Consider the following 20,634-nt stretch of genomic DNA (forward strand, 5'->3'; position numbering starts at 1 on the left):
ACAGACCAATCACAAGTAATGAAATTGAAACTGTGATTAAAAATCTTGCAACAAACAAAAGTCCAGGACCAGATGACTTCACAGGTGAATGCTATCAAACATTTAGAGAAGAGCTAACACACATTCTTCTCAAACTCTTCCAAAAATTGCACAGGAAGGAACACTCCCAAACTCATTCTATGAGGCCACCATCACCCTGATACCAAAACCAGACAAAGATACTACAAAAAAAGAAAATTACAGACCAATATCACTGATGAATGTAGATGCAAAAATCCTCAACAAAATACTAGCAGAGTCCAAAAAAACATTAAAAGGATCATACACCATGATCAACTGGGATTTATCCCAGGGATGCAAGGATTCTTCAATATATGCAAATCACTCAATGGGATACACCATATTAACAAACTGAAGAAGAAAAACCATATATGATCATCTCAATGGATACAGAAAAAGCTTTTGACAAAATTCAACACCCATTTATGATAAGAACTCTCCAGAAAGTGGGCATAGAGGGAACCTACCTCAACATAATAAAGGCCATACAAGACATACCCACAGCAAACATCTCAATGGTAAAAAACTGAAAGCATTTCCTCTAAGATCAGGGACAAGACAAGGATGTCCACTCTCACCACTATTATTCAACATAGTTTTGGAAATCCTAGCCACGGCAATCAGAGAAGAAAAAGAAATCAAAGGAAGACGAATTGGAAAAGAAGAAGTAAAACTGTCACTGTTTGCAGATGACATGATACTATACATAGAGAATCCTAAAGATGTCACCAGAAAAATACTAGAGCTAATCAATGAATTTGGTAAAGGAGCAGGATACAAAATTAATGCACAGAAATCTCTTGCATTCCTATACACTAATGATGAAAAATCTGAAAGAGAAATGAAGGAAACACTCCCATTTACCATTCCAACAAAAAGAAAAACATACCTAGGAATAAACCTACCTAGGGAGACAAAAGACCTGTATGCAGAAAAGTATAAAAAACTGATGAAAGAAATTAGAGATGATACAAACAGATGGAGAGATATACCACATTCTTGGATTGGAAGAATCAATAATGTGAAAATGACTATACTACCCAAAGCAATCTACAGATTCAATGCAATCCCTATCAAATTACCAATGGCATATTTTACAGAACCAGAACAAAAAAATCTTAAAATTTGTATGGAAAGAGAAAAGACCCCGAATAGGCAAAGCAGTCTTGAGGGAAAAAAATGGAGCTGGAGGAATCAGACTCCCTGACTTCAGACTATACTACAAAGCTACAGTCATCAAGACGATATGGTATTGGCACAAAACCAGAAATATAGACCAATGGAACAGGAAAGAAAGCCTAGAGATAAACCCACGCACCTATGGTCAACTAATCTATAACAAAGGAGGCAAGGATATACAATGGAGAAAAGAGAGTCTCTTCAATAAGTGGTGCTGGGAAAACTGGACAGCTACATGTAAAAGAATGAAATTAGAACACTCCCTGACACCATACACAAAAATAAACTCAAAATGGAGTCGAGACCTAATGTAAGACTGGACACCATAAAACTCTTGGAGGAAAACATAGGAAAAACCCTCTTTGACATAAATCACAGCAAGATCCTTTTTGACCCACCTCCTAGAGAAATGGAAATAAAAACAAAAATAAACATATGGGACCTAATGAAACTTAAAGGCTTTTGTACAACAAAGGACACTACAAACAAGACGAAAGGACAACCCTCAGAATGCGGAAAATATTTTCAAATGAATCAACGGACAAAGGATTACTCTCCAAAATATATAAACAGCTCGTGGAGCTCAATATTAAAAAAACAACGCAATCCAAAAATGGGCAGAAGACCTAAATAGACATTTCTCCAAAGAAGACATACAGATGGCCAAGAAGCACATAAAAAGCTGCTCAACATCACTAATTATTAGAGAAATGCAAATCAAAACTACAATGAGGTATCATCTCACACCAGCTAGAATGGGCATCATCAGAAAATATAAAAACAACAAATGCTGGAGAGGGTGTGGAGAAAAGGGAACCCTCTTAACACTGTTGGTGGGAATGTAAACTGATACAGCCACTATGGAGAACAGTATGCAGGTTCCTTAAAAAACTACAAATAAAATTACCATATGACCCAGCAATCCCATTACTGGGCATATACCCTGAGAAAACCAAAATTCAAAAAGAGACATGCAGCCCAATGTTCACTGCAGCACTATTTACAATAGCTAGGTCATGGAAGCGACCTAAATGCCCATCAACAGACGAATGGATAAAGAAGATGTGGTACATATATACAGTGGAATATTAGCCATAAAAAGGAACGAAACTGGGTCATCTGTAGAGACGTGGATGAACTTAGAGACTGTCATACAGAGTGAAGTAAGTCAGAAAGAGAAAAACAAATATTGTATATTAACGCATATATGTGGAACCTAGAAAAATGGTACAGATGAACCGGTTTGCAGGGCAGAAACTGAGACACAGATGTAGAGAACAAACGTATGGACACCAAGGTGGGGAAGCGGCAGGCATAGGGGGGTGCTGTGATGAACTGGGAGATTGGGATGGACATGTATACACTGATGTGTATAAAATGGATAACTAATAATAACCTGCTTTATAAATAAGTAAAATTCAAAAATTACAAAAAAAGAATATACATGTAAAAAAAAGATTAAATATTACTTTCTCTTCCAATTTACCAATAATCCAAGTCAAATAAGGGAAGAAACTCTCTCCATACTAAATATCCTGGTAAACCTTAGGTCCATGAAGGCAGAGTCCATATCTACCTAGCTCAGTGGTTCTCAAACCTTAGTGAACTTAGTAAAGTACCCTGGAGAGCTTCTTAAAACACACACCGCTGGGCCCCATCTCCAGAGTTTCTGATTCAGTAGTTCTTGGGTGAGGCTCCAGAATTTTCACTGATAACAAGTAACCAAGTGATGCTGATACTGGTCAGTGACCACACTTTGAGACCTTCTGGTATAAGTTTTTCACTGAATTCCCCTGTATTGATTCAAGCCAGTTCCTAATACACAGAAGATACTTAAATATTTGTTGATTGACTAAAACATATAAGTAGGTCTACTATACTGTTGTTTACAAAAGTAAAAAACTAGAAATTAATGTCTAAAAATGGGGGGTGATTAAATAAACTATGTACTATACTAAATGTAACCATTAAGAAACACAAGTAAAATCATCAACAAAGTGAAAAAGCAACCTACTGAATGGGTGAAAATATTTGCAAATCATTTATCTGATAAGGGGTTAATATCCAAAGTATACAAAGAATTCATACAACTCAATAGCAAAAAAAATACAAATCTGATTTAAAATTGGGCAGAGGCACTAAACAGACATTTTCCAAAGAAGACATACAGATGGCCAACAGGTACATGAAAAGATGCTCAAGATTACTAATTATCAGGTAAATGCAAATCAGAACCACAAGGAGATATCACCTCACACCTGTTAGAAATGCTATTACCAAAAAGACAAGAGATAACAAGTGTTGGTTAGGCTACAGAGGTAACAAGTGTTGGTTAGGCTACGGAGAGAAGGGAACCCTTGTGCATTGCTGGTGGGAGTGTAAATTGATGCAGCCGCTATGGAAAACATTATGGAGGTTCCACAAAAAATTAAAAACAGAAGTACCATAGAACCTAGAATTAAACTTCTCAGTATTAATCCAAAGCAAACAAAACACTAACTCAAAAATATATTTGCACCCCCATATTTACTGCAGCATTATTTACAGTAGCCAAGACATAGAAGCAACCTAAGTGTCCACTGATGGATGAATGGATGAAGAAGATGTGGTACATGTATATAATGGAATATCATTCAGCCATAAAAAGAAAGGAAATCTTGCCATTTGTGACAACATGGACAGACCTTGACAGCATTATGATGCTAAGTGAAATAAGTCAGACAGAGAAAGACAAATACCGTATAATCTCACTTATATGTGGAATCAAAAAGAAAAGAAAAAGAAAAAAGAAAGGAAGGGATAGGAAAGGAAAGAAAAGGGGGAGAGACCTTCAAGATGGAGGAGTGAGACGTGGAGATCACCTTCCTCTCCACAAATACATCAGAAATACATCTACATGTGAAACAGCTCCTACAGAACACCTACTGAACGCTGGCAGACAATCTCAGACTTCCCAAAAGGCAAGAAACTCCTCACGTACTTGGGTAGAGCAAAAGAAAAAAGGAAAAACAGAGACAAAAGAATAGGGATGGGACCTGCCCCTCTGGGAGGGAGCTGTGAAGGAGGAAAAGTTTCCACACACTAGGAAGGCCCTTCACTGGCAAAACAGGGGGTGGCGGGGGGGAAGATCGGAGCCACGGAGGACAGCGCAGCAACAGGGGTGCGGAGGGCAAACTGGAGAGATTCCGACATGGAACATGGGTGCCGACCAGCACTCACCAGCCTGAGAGGCTTGTTTGCTCACCCGCCGGGGTGGGCGGGGGCTGGGAGCTGAGGCTGGGGCTTCGGAGGTCAGATCCCAGGGAGAGGACTGGGGTTGGCTGCGTGAACACAGCCTGAAGGGGGCTAGTGCGCCACAGCTAGCCGGGAGGGAGTCCAGGAAAAAGTCTGGATCTGCCTAAGAGGCAAGAGACCACTGTTTCAGGGTGCGCAAGGAGAGGGGATTCAGAGCACTGCCTAAACGAGCTCCAGAGACGGGCACGAGCTGCGGCTATCAGTGTGGACACCAGGGATGGGCATGAGACGCTAAGGCTGCTGCTGCAGCCACCAAGAAGCCTGTGTGCAAGCACAGGTCACTATCCACACCTCCCCTCCTGGGAGCATGTGCAGCCCGCCACTGCCAGGGTCCAGTGATCCAAGGACAACTTCCCAAGGAGAACACACAGCGTGCCTCAGGCTGGTGCAACATTATGCTGGCCTCTGCCGCCACAGGCTCGCCCCGCATTCCATACCCCTCCCTCCCCACGGCCTGAGTGAGCCAGAGCCCCCTAATCAGCTGCTACTTTAACGCAATCCTGTCTGGGCAGGGAATAGCTGCCCTCAGGTGACCTACATGCAGAGGCGGGTCCAAATCCAAAGCTGAACCCCAGGAGTTGTGCGAACAGAGAAGAGAAAGGGAAATCTCTCCCAGCAGCCTCAGGAGCAGCAGATTAAATCTCCACAGTCAACCTGATGTACCCTGCATCTGTGGAATACCTGAATAGACAACGAATCATCCCAAAATTGAGGCGGTGGACTCTGGGAGCAACTGTAGACTTGGGGTTTGCTTTCTGCATATAATTCGTTTCTGGTTTTATGTTTATCTTAGTTTAGTATTTAGAGCTTATTATCATTCGATTTATTTACTGATTTGGTTGCTCTCTTCCTTCTGTTTTACATATAGATATATATATTCTTTTCCTTTTTCTCTTTTTGTGAGTAGGTATGTGCATGCTTCTTTGTGTGATTTTGTCTGTATAGGTCAGCTTTTACCATTTGTCCTAGCGTTCTGTCTGTCCGTTTTTGTTTTTTTTTTAATATAATTTTTAGCGCTTGTTATCATTTGGTGGATTTGCTTTTCTGTTTGGTTACTCTCTCTTTCTTTCTTTCTTCTTTTTTTTAAATTACTTTTTATTTTTTTAATTTTCAATAATTTTTTAATACCTTTCTTTCTTTTTATTATTTTTTCCTCCCCTCCCCTCCCCTCCTTTCCTTCCTTTTCTTTTTTTTCCCCTTTTCTTCTGAGCCATGTGGCTGGCAGGGTCTTGGTGCTCCAGCCGTGTGTCAGACCTATGTCTCTGAGGTGGGAGAGCTGAGTTCAAGACATTGGTCCAGGGCTTCCCTGGTGGCGCAGTGGTTGGGAGTCCACCTGCCGATGCAGGGGACGCGGGTTCGTGCCCCGGTCCGGGAGGATCCCACATGCCACGGAGCGGCTGGGCCCGTGAGCCATGGCCACTGGGCCTGCGCGTCTGGAGCCTGTGCTCTGCAATGGGGGAGGCCACAGCAGTGAGAGGGCGGCGTACCGCAAAAAAAAAAAAAAAAAAGACATTGGTCCACTAGAGATCTCCCAGCTCCAAGTAATATCAAACAGTGAAAGCTCTCCCAGAGATCTCCAACTCAACACTGAGACCCAGCTCCACTCAACAACCAGCAAGGTAGAGTGCTGGACACCCTATGCCAAACAACTAGCAAGACAGGAACACAACCCCACCCATCAGCAGAGAGGCTGCTTAAAATCATAATAAGGTCACAGACACCCCAAAACACACCACCAGACGTGGTCCTGCCCACCAGAAAGACAAGATCCAGCCTCATCCAACAGAACACAGGCACCAGTCCCCTCCACCAGGAAGCCTGCACAACCCACTGAACCAACCTTAGCCACTACGGGCAGACACCAAAAACAGCGGGAACCACGAGCCTGCAGCCTGTGAAAAGGAGACCCCAAACACAGTAAGATAAGCAAAATAAGACAGAGGAACACGCAGCAGATGAAGGAGTCAGGTAAAAACCCACGAGACCTAACAAATGAAGAGGAAATAGGCAGTCTACCTGAAAAAGAATTCAGAGTAATGATAGTAAAGGTGGTCCAAAATCTTGGAAATAGAATGGAGACAATACAAGAAACTTTTAACAAGGACCTACAAGAAATAAAAAGCAAACAAACAATGATGAACAACACAATAAATGAAATTAAAAATTATCTAGAAGGAATCAATGGCAGAGTAACTGAGGCAGAAGAACAGATAAGTGACCTGGAAGATAAAATAGTGGAAATAACTCCCACAGAGCAGAATAAAGAAAAAAGAATGAAAAGAATTGAGGACAGTCTCAGAGACCTCTGGGACAACATTAAACGCACCAACATTCGAATTATAGGGGTCGCAGAAGAAGAGAAAAAGAAAGGCACTGAGAAAATATTTGAAGAGATTATAGTTGAAAACTTCCCTAATTCGGGAAAGGAAATAGTTAATCAAGTCCAAGAAGCGCAGAGAGTCCCATACAGGATAAATCTAAGGAGAAAAGCGCCAAGACACATATTTATCAAACTATCAAAAATTAAATACAAAGAAAAAATATTAAAAGCAGCAAGGGAAAAACAACAAATAACATACAAGGGAATCCCCACAAGGTTAACAGCTGATCTTTCAGCAGAAACTCTGCAAGCCAAAAGGGACTGGCAGGACATATTTAAAGTGATGAAAGGGAAAAACCTACAACCAAGATTACTCTACCCAGCAAGGATCTCATTCAGATTTGACAGAAAAATTAAAACCTTTACAGACAAACGAAAGCTAAGAGAATTCAGCACCACCAAACCAGCTTTACAACAAATGCTAAAGGAACTTCTCTAGGCAGGAAACACAAGAGAAGGAAAAGACCTACAATAACAAACCAAAACAATTAAGAAAATGGTAATAGGAACATGCATATCAATAATTACCTTAAATGTAAACTGATTAAATGCTCCAACCAAAAGACACAGACTGGCTGAATGGATACAAAAACAAGACCCCTGAGACGCTAAGGCTGCTGCTGCAGCCACCAAGAAGCCTGTGTAGCTATCAATGGAACAGGATAGAATAGAACAGGATAGAAAGCCCAGAGATAAACCCACGCACATATGGTCACCTTATCTTTGATAAAGGAGGCAGGAATGTATAGTGGAGAAAGGACAGCCTCTTCAATAAGTGGTGCTGGGAAAACTGGACAGGGACATGTAAAAGCATGAGATTAGATCACTCCCTAATACCATACACAAAAATAAGCTCAAAATGGATTAAAGACATAAATGTAAGGCCAGAAACTATCAAACTCTTAGACGAAAACACAGGCAGAACACTCTATGACATAAATCACAGCAAGATCCTTTTTGACCCACCTCCTAGAGAAATGGAAATAAAAACAAAAATAAACAAATGGGACCTAATGAAATTTCAAAGCTTTTGCACAGCAAAGGAAACCATAAACAAGACCAAAAGACAACCCTCAGAATGGGAGAAAATATTTGCAAATGAAGCAACTGACAAAGGATTCATCTCCAAAATTTATAAGCAGCTTATGCAGCTCAAAAACAAACAACCCAATCCAAAAATGGGCAGAAGACCTAAATAGACATTTCTCCAAAGAAGATATACAGATTGCCAACAAACACATGAAAGAATGCTCAACATCAATAATCATTAGAGAAATGCAAATCAAAACTACAATGAGGTATCATCTCACACCAGTCAGAATGGCCATCATCAAAAAATCTAGGAACAATAAATGCTGGAGAGGGTGTGGAGAAAAGGGAACCCTCTTGCACTGCTGGTGGGAATGTGAATTGGTACAGCCACTATGGAGAACAGTATGGAGGTTCCTTAAAAAACTACAAACAGGGCTTCCCTGTTGGCGCAATGGTTGAGAGTCCGCCTGCCGATGCAGAGGATGCGGGTTCGTGCCCCGGTCCAGGAGGATCCCACATGCCGCGGAGCAGCTGGGCCTGTGAGCCATGGCTGCTGAGCCTGCACGTCCAGAGCCTACGCTCCACAGCGGGAGAGGCCACAGCAGTGAGAGGCCTGCGTACCGCAAAAAAAAAAAAGAAAAACAAACTACAAACAGAACTACCATATGACCCAGCAATCCCACTACTGGGCATATACCCTGAGAAAACCATAATTCAAAGAGTCATGTACCAAAATGTTCATTGCAGCTCTATTTACAATAGCCAGGAGACGGAAACAACCTAAGTGTCCATCATCGGATGAATGGATAAAGAAGATGTGGCACATATATACAATGGAATATTACTCAGCCATAAAAAGAAATGAAATTGAGCTATTTGTAATGAGGTGGATAGACCTAGAGTCTGTCATACAGAGTGAAGTAAGTCAGAAAGAGAAAGACAAATACCGTATGCTAACACATATACATGGAATTTAAGAAAAAAAAATGGCATGAAGAACCTAGGGGTAAAACAGGAATAAAGACACAGACCTACTAGAGAATGGACTTGAGGATATGGGGAGGGGGAAGGGTAAGCTGTGACAAAGCGAGAGAGAGGCATGGACATATATACACTACCAAACGTAAGGTAGATAGCTAGTGGAAAGCAGCCGCATAGCACAGGGAGATCAGATTGGTGCTTTATGACCACCTGGAGGGGTGGGATAGGGAGGGTGGGAGGGAGGGAGACGCAAGAGGGAAGGGATATGGGAACATATGTGTATGTATAACTGATTCACTTTGTTATAAAGCAGAAACTAACACACCCTTGTAAAGCAATTATACTCCAATAAAGATGTAAAAAATATATATATATACATGATAGAAGACCTACCTGATTTTTGCCATCAATTAAAAGTTATTAAGTATTAAGGGAAAAAGAAACAATAAATGCTGGAGAGGGTGTGGAGAAAAGGGAACCCTCTAACACTGTTGGTGGGAATGTAAATTGATACAGCCACTATGGAGAACAGTCTGGAGGTTCCTTAAAAAACTAAAAATAGAACTACCGTACGACCCAGCAATCCCACTACTCGGCATATACCCTGAGAAAACCATAATTCAAAAAGAGTCATGTACCACAGTGTCCACTGGAGCTCTATTTACAAAAGCCAGGACATGGAAGCAACCTAAGTGTCCACTGACAGATGAATGGATAAATAAGATGTGGCACATATATAGAATGGAATATTACTCAGCCATAAAAGGAAATGAAATTGAGTTATTTGTAGTGAAGTGGATGGACCTAGAGTCTGTCATACAGAGTGAAGTAAGGCAGAAAGAGAAAAACAAATACTGTATGCTAACACATATATATGGAATCTAAAAAATAAAAAGAAAAGAAAAATGGTTATGTAAAACCAAGGGGCAGGACAGGAATAAAGATGCAGATGTAGAGAATGGACCTGAGGACATGGGGAGGGGGAAGGGTAAGCTGGGACAAAGTGAGAGAGTGGCATGGACATATATACACTACCAAATGTAAAATAGATAGCTAGTGGGAAGGAGCCGCATAGCACAGGGAGATCAACTCGGTGATTTGTGACCACCTAGAGGGGTGGGATAGGGAGGGTGCAAGGGAGACGCAAGAGGGAAGAGATATGGGGATATATGTATATGTATAACTGATTCACTTTGTTATAAAGCAGAAACTAACACACCATTGTAAAGCAATTATATTGCAATAAAGATGTTAAAAAAATATATATAAATGCAAAAGTAATAAATACTCAAAATTCACTAAATAAATAAATAAAAAGAAACAAGAAAGGAAGGGAAGGGGAAGGAAAGGGGAAAGGAAGGAAGGAAGAGAAGGAGGGAGGGAGGAGGAAAGAAAAGAACACACAGATACAGAGAACAGGTCAGATTGGTGGTCCCAGAGGTGGAGGATGGGGGGTGGCTAAAATGGATGAAAGAGGTCAAAAGGTATAAACTTCCAGCTATAAAATAAGTAAGTCCTGGAGAGATCTTAAAATTTTCAAAACTATATAAGTATGTGTGGTTATATATGTGAAGTAGACTATTGTGGTGATCGTTTTGCAGTGTATACAAACACTGAATCATTATGTTGTATACCTGAAACTAATATTATATGTCAATTATATCTCAATAAAAAAGGAAATACAAGTAAAATGATGCTACAGAAACACAGATAAATATATACCAAATCATAAGTTAAAAACAGTAACACAGAATTGTATTTATATCAATTTAAAGTACAACATACACATGGATTAATGATAAGAGGAATTCCACAAATATTATTTCATTTTTGAGCTTAGGATTATGGGAATTCAAGATTTTTAATTAGTATTTAAAGTTTACTCGGAAGATATTTTAAGGTTGACTTAATATAAAATAGCAACACTGAATAATCAGATAAGTGTGTAATCAAATATAGCCATGGATATCACAGGATATTGTCACAGAAATAAAACAACTGTATATCAGAGGTATATATAACTTGGTTGTTAGTTTCCTCAAAACTGGTTATAAAGCACTGCTGAGAAGCCTACCCAGAAACAAGTACAAAATACACACACACACACACACACACACACACACACACACACACACACAAAATCATAAATTACCTGCCATAGGCGGGACAACGCCAGAAAAACGCACTGTTGCATGTTCTCCATTAACTTCGACTCTCCGACCAATGACATCTGATGTCAAAGTGTCATTCATTATAACATTGCCAGAATCCAAAATATGAGGAGATCTAGGAAGAAAACACAACATTGACAAGGACGTAGTAAAATTCTTTAAAAAAAATTTTTTTTAACTTTACGTAGCTATTCATGAGGTCAATGCTTCTACCCAATTTAGTCTTCACATTTTGGTGAAGGGAAGAACCTAAAGGTTTAGGTACCAGACTCTCAGAATTTGACTTTACTCTCTAACTATATTTTGATAATTTAATCCTTTTTTAAGAAATCTTGCTTAACTTCAGTTAGCTCACATCACATGACTGTGTATTCTATCATTTACTGAAAGGGGTGGGAAGGGAAAGAGAATAGAAGAGAGGGGGATAAAGGTTACAGAGAAAAGGGAAAGGAAACAGGCAACACGGGCATTGTTCTCTCTCCAGGAAGGAGAAACACAAATCCACAGACGCAGGAAGGAACACGTACAATGAAAAATTCAGAGAATTCCCTTGCGATCCAGTGGTTAGGACTCTGCACTTCCACTGCCAAGAGCGCAGGTTTGATCCCTGGTCGGGGAGCTAAGATTCCAGAAGCTGCATGGCGCAGCAAAAAAGGAAAAAAAAGGAAAAAGAAAATTTCAGAACCCTAAAAACAAGGAGCCTAAGAGAAAAGTATCATCTATCTAGGAATGATCACTAGGTCCAACTCCCACTTCAACAAGTCGGTTTCTTCAACAGATGAAAAAGAGAGAGATGGAAGGAAAACAAAGAGATTAAAAGAAACTTAAGAGAAATGTAAGCCAACTGCAATGTACCGACTTCATTTGGAACCTAAATTCTTAAAAACTGTAAATAACTTTCAAAATAAATCATGAGAAAACTGAAAATTTGAATGCTGACTAGATAGTTGATGATATTCAAGAATAATTGTTTCCCGTAAGGCAAAGACAAAATCCATTTATTTTGGGGAAAAAAGGAAAAGAATAATTGTTAAATTTTGAGCTGTGGTAATGGTATAGTGGTTACGACTTTTTGTAAGACTTTATATTTCACAAAAATACACATTAAATTATTTACAGATTTTTCTGTATTTTAGACATATCACACCAGTGGCAGTATAGACAATACACTGAAAGGAAGTTAAAAGCAGAGTGGCCAGTTAGGGAAATACTGCTGTAATTCGGGTGAAAACAATGACAGCTTGAGCCAAGGCACTCGCCTCCATCCATTCATTCAACACATACTAAGCACTGACCACATGCTGGATAATGCATGGACCTCACATCACACACAGTAAACCCTACATGTGTGATTCCTGCCTCAGAAGCTTACAGTCCAGTGGCAGTTAGACCTGAGAGAAGGGTATGGATTTTAGAGAAAGTTAAGAGCTAGAACGGGGTCTGGAGATTAAATGGATAGAAATGGTAAAACTGAAGACTAGGAAGACAAGATTTTGTCTAGGGTATATGGTGGTGCCAGACACCAACATGAGTAATACAAGAGGAGGTCTAGGCTTGGGAGGGAAGAGAGTTTGTTTGAGGTGCCTATAGAATGTCAAGATGGACTTAGGACTCTAGTTCAAAAGACATGTTTTCACTAGAAATGTGTTTTTGGGAGTCATCAGAACAATTTATAACTGATAACCATGACAGTGGATGAGACTGAAAGTGTATTAGGTGCAAAGAAAAGAGGGTGGAAAGAAAAAGAGAGTCACTGACAGAACCCAGGGGAAATATAATACTTAAAAGAGAAAGGGAAGAAACCCCTAAGAAAGAGTCAGAGGAAAACCTGGTTTTCTTTTATCCTTTCTGGCTTTTCCTCCTCTGACTCAGCAAGTGGTACTGGGAAAGTTGGACAGCCCCATGTAATAAATTAATGAAGTTAGAACACACCCTCTCACCATACACAAAAATAAACTCAAAATGGCTTAAAGACTTAAGACATGACACCATAAAACTCCTAGAAGAGATCACAGGCAAAACACTATCTGACATAAATCGTACCAATGTTTTAAGTCAGTCTCCCAATGCAACAGAAATAAAAGCAAAAATAAACAAATGGGACCTAATCAAACTCAGAAGTTTTTGCACAGCAAAGGAAACCATAAACAAGATGAAGACAACCTACATACAGAATGGGAGAAAATATTTGCAAATGATGCGACTGACAAGGGCTTAATTTCCAAAATTTACAAACAGCTCCTACAACTCAATAACAAAAAAACAACCAACCCAATCGAAAAAATGGGCAGAAGACATAAAGAGACATTTCTCCAAAGAAGAAATACAGATGGCCAATAAGCACATGAAAAGATGCTCAAAGTTGCTAATTATTAGAGAAATGCAAATCAAAACTACAATGTACTATTTCACATGGGTCAGAATGGCCATCATTAAAAAGTCTATAAATGACAAATGCTGGAGAGGGTGTGGAGAAAAGGGAACCCTCCTACACTGCTGGTGGGAAGGTAAGTTGTACAACCACTGTGGAAAACAGTATGGAGGTTCGTCAGAAAACTAAAAATAGAATTATCATATGATCCAGCAACCCCACTCCTAGGCATATATCCAGACAAAACTATAATTCAAAAAGACACATGCACCCCTATGTTCATAGCAGCACTATTTACAAGAGCCAGGACACGGAAACAATCTAAATGTCCATCAACAGAGGAATGGATAAAGAAGATGGGGTACATATATACAATGGAATATTAGTCATAAAAAAGAACTAATTAATATCATCTGCAGCAACATGGATGCAACTAGGGATTATCATACTAAGTGAAGTCAGAAAGAGAAAGATAAATACCATATGATATCGTTTATATGTGGAATCTAAAATATGACACAAATGAACCTATCTATGAAACAGAATCAGGGACATAGAGAACAGACTGGTGGCTGCCAAGGTGAAGGGGGTTGAGGGAGGGTTGGAGTGGGAGGCTGGTGTTAGCAGATGTAAGATTTTATATATAGGATGGATAAACAACAAGGGTTCTACTTGTATAGCACAGAGAACTATATTCAATATACTATTATAAACCATAATGGAAAAATATTTTTAAAAATGTATATGGGGAGGGTGGGAGGGAGGGAGATGCATGAGGGAAGGGATGTGGGAACAGATATATATGTATGACTGATTCACTTTGTTATAAAGCAGAAACTAATAAAAAAAACATTAAAAAAATAAAATAAAATAAAAGGAGGCAGTGGTTGAAATAAAAGTCTCTAGAGGGAAAAAAAAAACACTAGAAGGCAGAAAAAAAGAACAACAAAGAGAGTAGAGGTAGAAAATAATAAAGATAAAAGCAGAAAATTTAAAAAAGGTATATATATATATATAACTGAATCACTTTGCTGTACAGAAGAAATTAACACAACATTGTAAATCAGCTATGCTTCAATTAAAAAATATATTGATTGGGACTTCCCTGGTGGTGCAGTGGTTAAGAGTCTGCCTTCCAATGCAGGGGACGCAGGTTTGATCCCTGGTCAGGGAACTAAGATCCGACATGCCACAGGGCAACTAAGCCTGTGCACTCTAGATCCTGCGCACCACAACTAGAGAGCCCACGCACTCTAGAGTCTGTGCCCCGCAATGAAGAGCCTGCGCACCACAACTAAGATCTGATGCAGCCAAATAAATAAATATATTTTTTAATATTGCTTTAAAAAATAAATAAATACAGGCAAACCTCTGAGATATTGTGTGTTTGGTTCTAGAACACCAAAATAAGGTGAATATCGTAATAAAAAAGGAGGGGGGGCTGAATTTTGATGGTTTAAATACCGGAGGACAAAACCACCACCAAAACAAAAAGAAACAAACAAACAAACAAAGATAAACATGGGAGGACAGGGCAGTCAGGAAGGGGCCAACATCTAGATCTAAACTTGCCTGGTAGGGTTGAAAAGCAAAAGGGAAATCAGCCCAGAACCTCAAATAGGTGGGAAAAGTCAAAACAGTTCAGACAAGTTGATGATAAAGTCAGTAGGAGGGTGAGGCAGGTGTGAGGAAGCCATGTTTTAGTAAGCTCAGACACATGTGGAGTCAGCAGCTAAGAGGTCTGGTCAGTAGGGAGGGCCCTAATCACAAGCCTGTGGTCAGAGGCAAAGTTCTAGCCCCTGAGGAGAAAAACTGGTAAGATCACTGTAGAGCACCATTCCTACAAGTAGTTAAAGTATCAGTAGTAGGCCGAATCTTGGTTCCATGAACCAGAGTGCATGGGGGTTATACAAACCCAGAAACTCACAAACAGGCCCCACAGTCAGTGTGAAGCTCTGGGCCAGGGCTCAGCCTAAGGGGACCACCTTGCAGATCAGGCTCACAGCGAGAATATCCTGGCGAGAAGAACGGGTCAGTGGTCAACTGGTGATTAGGAAACCAAGTGGCATAAATGGCAGAAGTGAGGAAAGAAGACATTAGGAAGTCGTCCTCATTTTCCTTTAACATACATAACATATACATAACATACATAAGTAATTCATGAATTATAAAGTTCCTTCACCTGCTCGATCCTATTTGATCTCTAGTAACAATTATTTTCTTTTCTTTTTTTTTTTTTTTTTGTGGTATGCGGGCCTCTCACTGTTGTGGCCTCTCCCGTCGTGGAGCACAGGCTCCAGACGCGCAGGCTCAGCGGCCATGGCTCACGGGCCCAGCCGCTTCGCGGCATGTGGGATCCTCCCGGACCGGGGCACGAACCTGTGTCCCCTGCATCGGCAAGTGGACCCTCAACCACTGCGCCACCAGGGAAGCCCAACAATTATTTTCTTTAAATAAATTTATTTATTTTCTTTGGCTGTCTTGGGTCTTCGTTGCTGTGCGCAGGCTTTCTCTAGTTGCGGCGAGCGGGGGCTACTCTTCATTGCAATGCTCGTGATTCTCATTGCGGATGCTTCTCTTGTTGCAGAGCACGGGCTCTAGGGCACGTGGGCTTCAGCAGTTGTGGCTCGCAGGCTCTAGAGCACAGCCTCAGTAGTTGTGGCACATGGGCTTAGTTGCTCCGCAGCATGTGGGATCTTCTCGGACCAGGGCTCAAACCCATGTCCCCTGCATTGGCAGGCGAATTCTTAACCACTGTGCCACCAGGGAAGCCCAGTAACAATTCTTTTCATTCCCATCTCTATGTTGTGCCCACAGGACCTGAGATAATTAGGTAGAAGGTATCTAAGGTCAGTAATTAATTGGCTCTGCATCATGTTTTTGTTTTGTTGGGGGTTTTTTGGCCCTGCTGCACGGCTTGTGATTTTAGTTTCCCAAAGAGGGACTGAACCTGGGCCCTCGGCAGTGAAAGCATGGAGTCCTAACCATTGGACAGCCAGGGAAGTCCCTGCATCATGTATTTTTGATGATCCTGTCTAGTCTCTTAACCCTTCTAATAATTGCTTCTTGATACTGTGATCTTCTGAGAGGGTCCAGAAACTGGATCCTTGTCTTGGTGACCTATGCCTTGGTTCTCTCTCCCTCTGGCCAGTCACCCAATAAGTCCCTATATTCTGTTGTTAGACCCACCTGATGCTAGTTACTGGTCCACCCTGGACCTCCATGGCCTGTTGCTAACACCACCACTTCGATCACCCCTAACCCAAGCCCTCCCTCTCAGTTAGTGTCTAGTCAAACTGTCCTGAAGTCAGGTGCTCTCTTAGTTATGAGTGGCATGTCACTGTTCCTTGGTTAGGCGCATCCAGGTGCCAACTGAGCCTTGGTTAAGGCTTTTATTTAAATATTTTGGGTTGGCCAAAAAGTGCCTTCAGTTTTTAAGTAAAAGTAAAAGACAATTCTCATTTTCACCAAGAACTTTACTGAACAATGTATTCACCTTTTTTGTTCCACTACCTTCTGCCATTTTCCAGGCAACTTCATAATTCCATCTTCCCAAAACTTTTTATCTTTTTGAGAAAAGAACTGTTTCAGGTGCCTTTTACAGTCTTTCAGTGAATTGAAATTTTTTCCATTAACATAATTTTGTAAAGACCTAAATAAATGGAAATCCAAAGGTACAACGACTGGTGAATATGGCAGATGAATCAGAACTTCCCAGCCAAGCTGGAACAGCTTTTGCCTGGTCATCAAAGAAACATGCAGTCTTATGTTATCCTGATGGAAGATTATGCCTTCTCTGTTGACTAATTCTAGATGGTTTTCGTCCAGTGCTGCTTCCAGTTGGTCTAACTGGGAGCAGTACTTGTTGGAATTAATCGCTTGGTTTTCCGGAAGGAGCTCATAATAGAGGACTCTCTTCCAATCCCAGCATATACACAACATCATCTTCTTTGGATGAAGGCCAGTCTTTGGTGTGGTTGTTGGTAGTTCATTTCGATTGCCCCATGATCTCTTCCATTCCACGTTGTTGTACAGTATCCACTTTTCATAGCCTGTCATAATCTGTTTTAAAAGTAGAACGTTTTCATAACATTTAAGTAGAGAATCGCATGCAGAAATACGGTCAAGGTTTTTTTCCCTTAACTTACGTGGAGCCCAAACATCAAAGATTAATGTAACCAAGCTGGTGCAAATGACCTTCAATGCCTGATTTGGATATTTTGAGTATGTCGGCTATCTCTCGCATGGTATAATGTTGATTTTTCTCAATTAATGTCTCAGTGTGATCGCTATCAACTTGAACTGGTCTATCTGACCATGGAGCATCGTTCAATGAGAAATCTCCAGCACAAAACTTCGCAAATCACTTTTGACACATTCAATCAGTCACAGCACCCTCTCCATACACTGCACAAACCTTTTTGTGTGTTTCGGTTGCATTTTTACCTTTCTTGAAATAATAAACCATAATATGCCGAAAATGTTGCTTTTTTTCTTCCATCTTCAATATTAAAATGGACAAACACAAAAATTCACCAATATTTATAAGTCTTTTTTTAAATGCACACTGATATGACAGCTGTCACATACAATCTAACAAAATTGTTTCGAATGAAGTTAAAGACAACTAAGTGCTACTACAGCAATCATACAGAAAAAAACCAAACGAACTTTTTGGCCAGCCCAATACATGTTCACTAATTAATGAAGACAGCCCATTTAATTTTCAAGTGACGCTGCTTGCTGAATAACAGTTCTTTAAAAAGGGAAGAAATATACCACCCTACCTATCATTTCCACCCACTGATTTTGGTACTGCCCTCTGCAGCTATACAGAATCAAACTATTCCCTTTTCCAGCTGACATTTAAATATTTGAAGGCCACTATTATGTTATTATTTCTCCTCTCTCCTCTTCCTGTCCCCACCTCCTAAAACCCTTTCCCAGGGTAAACATTCCCAGTGCCACCCTCATGTGAATTCCAAGTTCTCCTCCATAATTCATTTACTGATTCTTTTCTTAAAATACAACACCTAGGGCTTCCCTGGTGGCGCAGTGGTTGGGAGTCTGCCTGCCAACGCAGGGGACGTGGGTTCGTGTCCCAGTCTGGGAAGATCCCACATGCCGCGGAGCGGCTGGGCCCGTGAGCCATGGCTGCTGAGCCTGCGCGTCCGGAGCCTGTGCTCCGCAACGGGAGAGGCCACAACAGTGAGAGGCCCGCGTACAGCAAAAAAAAAAAAAAAAAAAAACAACACCTAAGGGCCTCCCTGGTGGCGCAGTGGTTGAGAATCTGCCTGCTAATGCAGGGGACACGGGTTCAAGCCCTGGTCTGGGAGGATCCCACATGCCGCGGAGCAACTAGGCCTGTGAGCCACAACTACTGAGCCTGCGCATCTGGAGCCTGTGCTCCACAACAAGAGAGGCCGCGATCGTGAGAGGCCCGCGCACCGCGATGAAGAGTGGCCACAGCTTGCCACAACTAGAGAAAGCCCTCGCACAGAAACGAAGACCCAACACAGCAAAAATAAATAAATAAATTAAAAAAAAATACAATACCTAAAACTGAAAACCACATTCCAAATGTGACTTGACCTGTGTGTGGGTTCAGTGGTCTGAACATCACACATCTAATAATGTAGCCTAATATTACATTTCACTTTTCCCCCTTTTCATGGGAAAGACTGTTGCTTGCTATTAAGATTACAATGAAATAAACTCTGTAGCCATTTTTTAATTACTATCACTTTCTGATCATAAAATTAAAATGTTTAAATTTTACTATAATTACATTACCCTAAAAAAGTTTTCAAAAGTTTTAAATGCCCTTTCAAATTTCATTAACATGTAAATAGAATTTTATTACAATAGATATATATAATTTCTGTTCCACTTCTTTTAACATTCTGTAAACATTTTTCTATACAGCCACAGAATCACATTAATTACTTGAATCTTGACGTGTAGATACCACAACTGAATCTTTTCTCTATTGTTATGTTTTCATTGTTTACTATCCCAAAGAAAACAGCTAAAAACATCTTTCACTTTTAAATTATTATGTCTTTGAAGTATTTCCTTAGGAAAAATTCTTGAGACAATTATTCCAAGTAAATAAATATGTTTAAGATTCTAGAAAGCCATGACCAAATTGTCCATCAAAACAAAAGTTAAGGACTTCCCTGGTGGCGCAGTGGTTGAGAGTCCGCCTGCCGATGCAGGGGATATGAGTTCGTGCCCCGGTCCGGAAGGATCCCACATGCCATGGAGCGGCTGGGCCTGTGAGCCATGGCCGCTGAGCCTGCGCGTCCGGAGCCTGTGCTCCACAACGGGAGAGGCCACAACAGTGAGAGGCCCGCGTACCGCAAAAAAAAAAAAAAAAAAGTTAATTACTGACACTGACACCAAGACAAAATCTACTTGTTTAATTCCTTCTACAAAGTCCGAGGAATTCTCATCAAGAGCTTTCAAATCAGGTCTTCTCTATCCTGTACTTGTATATCTAATGTTTGAGGTAGAAGTTAATATGTTATATTATTATAAATGTAGGACTTTACATTTATATACATTAAACATTCGATAATCCAACATATTATCTCTCCCAGCTGTGTGCTGTGCAATTTTTGTAAAAATAAAGACAAAAAAAGAATATAAGACACTGACCAAAGACAGAAACCCATGGGTAAAACTTTTCAGTTACAAGCCTATCCAGCTCACATTCAAGAATGCCATGAACTTTGTGAAATGTTTCGCTGAAATCAAAATACACTGTCAGGAGATATACTCTTCTCAATCAAACAGAGGAGGAATGGGGTAAGATAAGGAATACTTACACTTATTAGCTTATACACCTCTGAGTTGTATGAATGTTTTTAGAACAAGTAATTTTTTTTTCTATTGATGAGGAGAGGAAAAGAAGGATGATTTTGAAAAGAGGGAGGAATAATGCACTGTTCTCATCGAATTCCCCTGGCTTGCCCGCTGGTCACTTAGTAGCCATCTGGTTATCAAATTAACTGTCGAGGTACTGTAGTGCCTGTGTTCAAGTGACCCTTATTTTACTTAAATAAGGCCCTAAAGCACATGAGTAATGATGCTGGCAATTCAGATATGCCAAAGAGAAGCCAAAAAGTGCTTCCTTTATGTGAAGAGGTGTAAGTTCCCCACTT

At 40.5% G+C, this 20,634-nt stretch overlaps 1 protein-coding gene across 3 annotated transcripts in view; it reads right to left on the reverse strand.

The window, feature by feature from the left end:
• Nucleotides 1-20,634, reverse strand: part of TBCE (tubulin folding cofactor E) — a 114,279-nt gene that overhangs the window by 69,307 nt on the left and 24,338 nt on the right. For 2 of the 3 annotated variants that reach the window (XM_082635027.1, XM_082635025.1), the window contains exon 2: nt 11,079-11,212. In XM_082635027.1, the coding sequence (XP_082491153.1) occupies nt 11,079-11,178 (100 nt within the window). In that variant the 5' untranslated portion in view covers nt 11,179-11,212. Of the gene's footprint in view, nt 1-11,078; nt 11,213-15,395; nt 15,484-20,634 lie in introns of all 3 variants that reach the window. The other variant, XM_082635026.1, reaches the window with a different exon arrangement.

Source organism: Mesoplodon mirus (genome assembly GCF_964341445.2).
Source record: "Mesoplodon mirus genome assembly, chromosome: 2".
Classification (NCBI taxonomy): Eukaryota; Metazoa; Chordata; class Mammalia; order Artiodactyla; family Ziphiidae; genus Mesoplodon; species Mesoplodon mirus.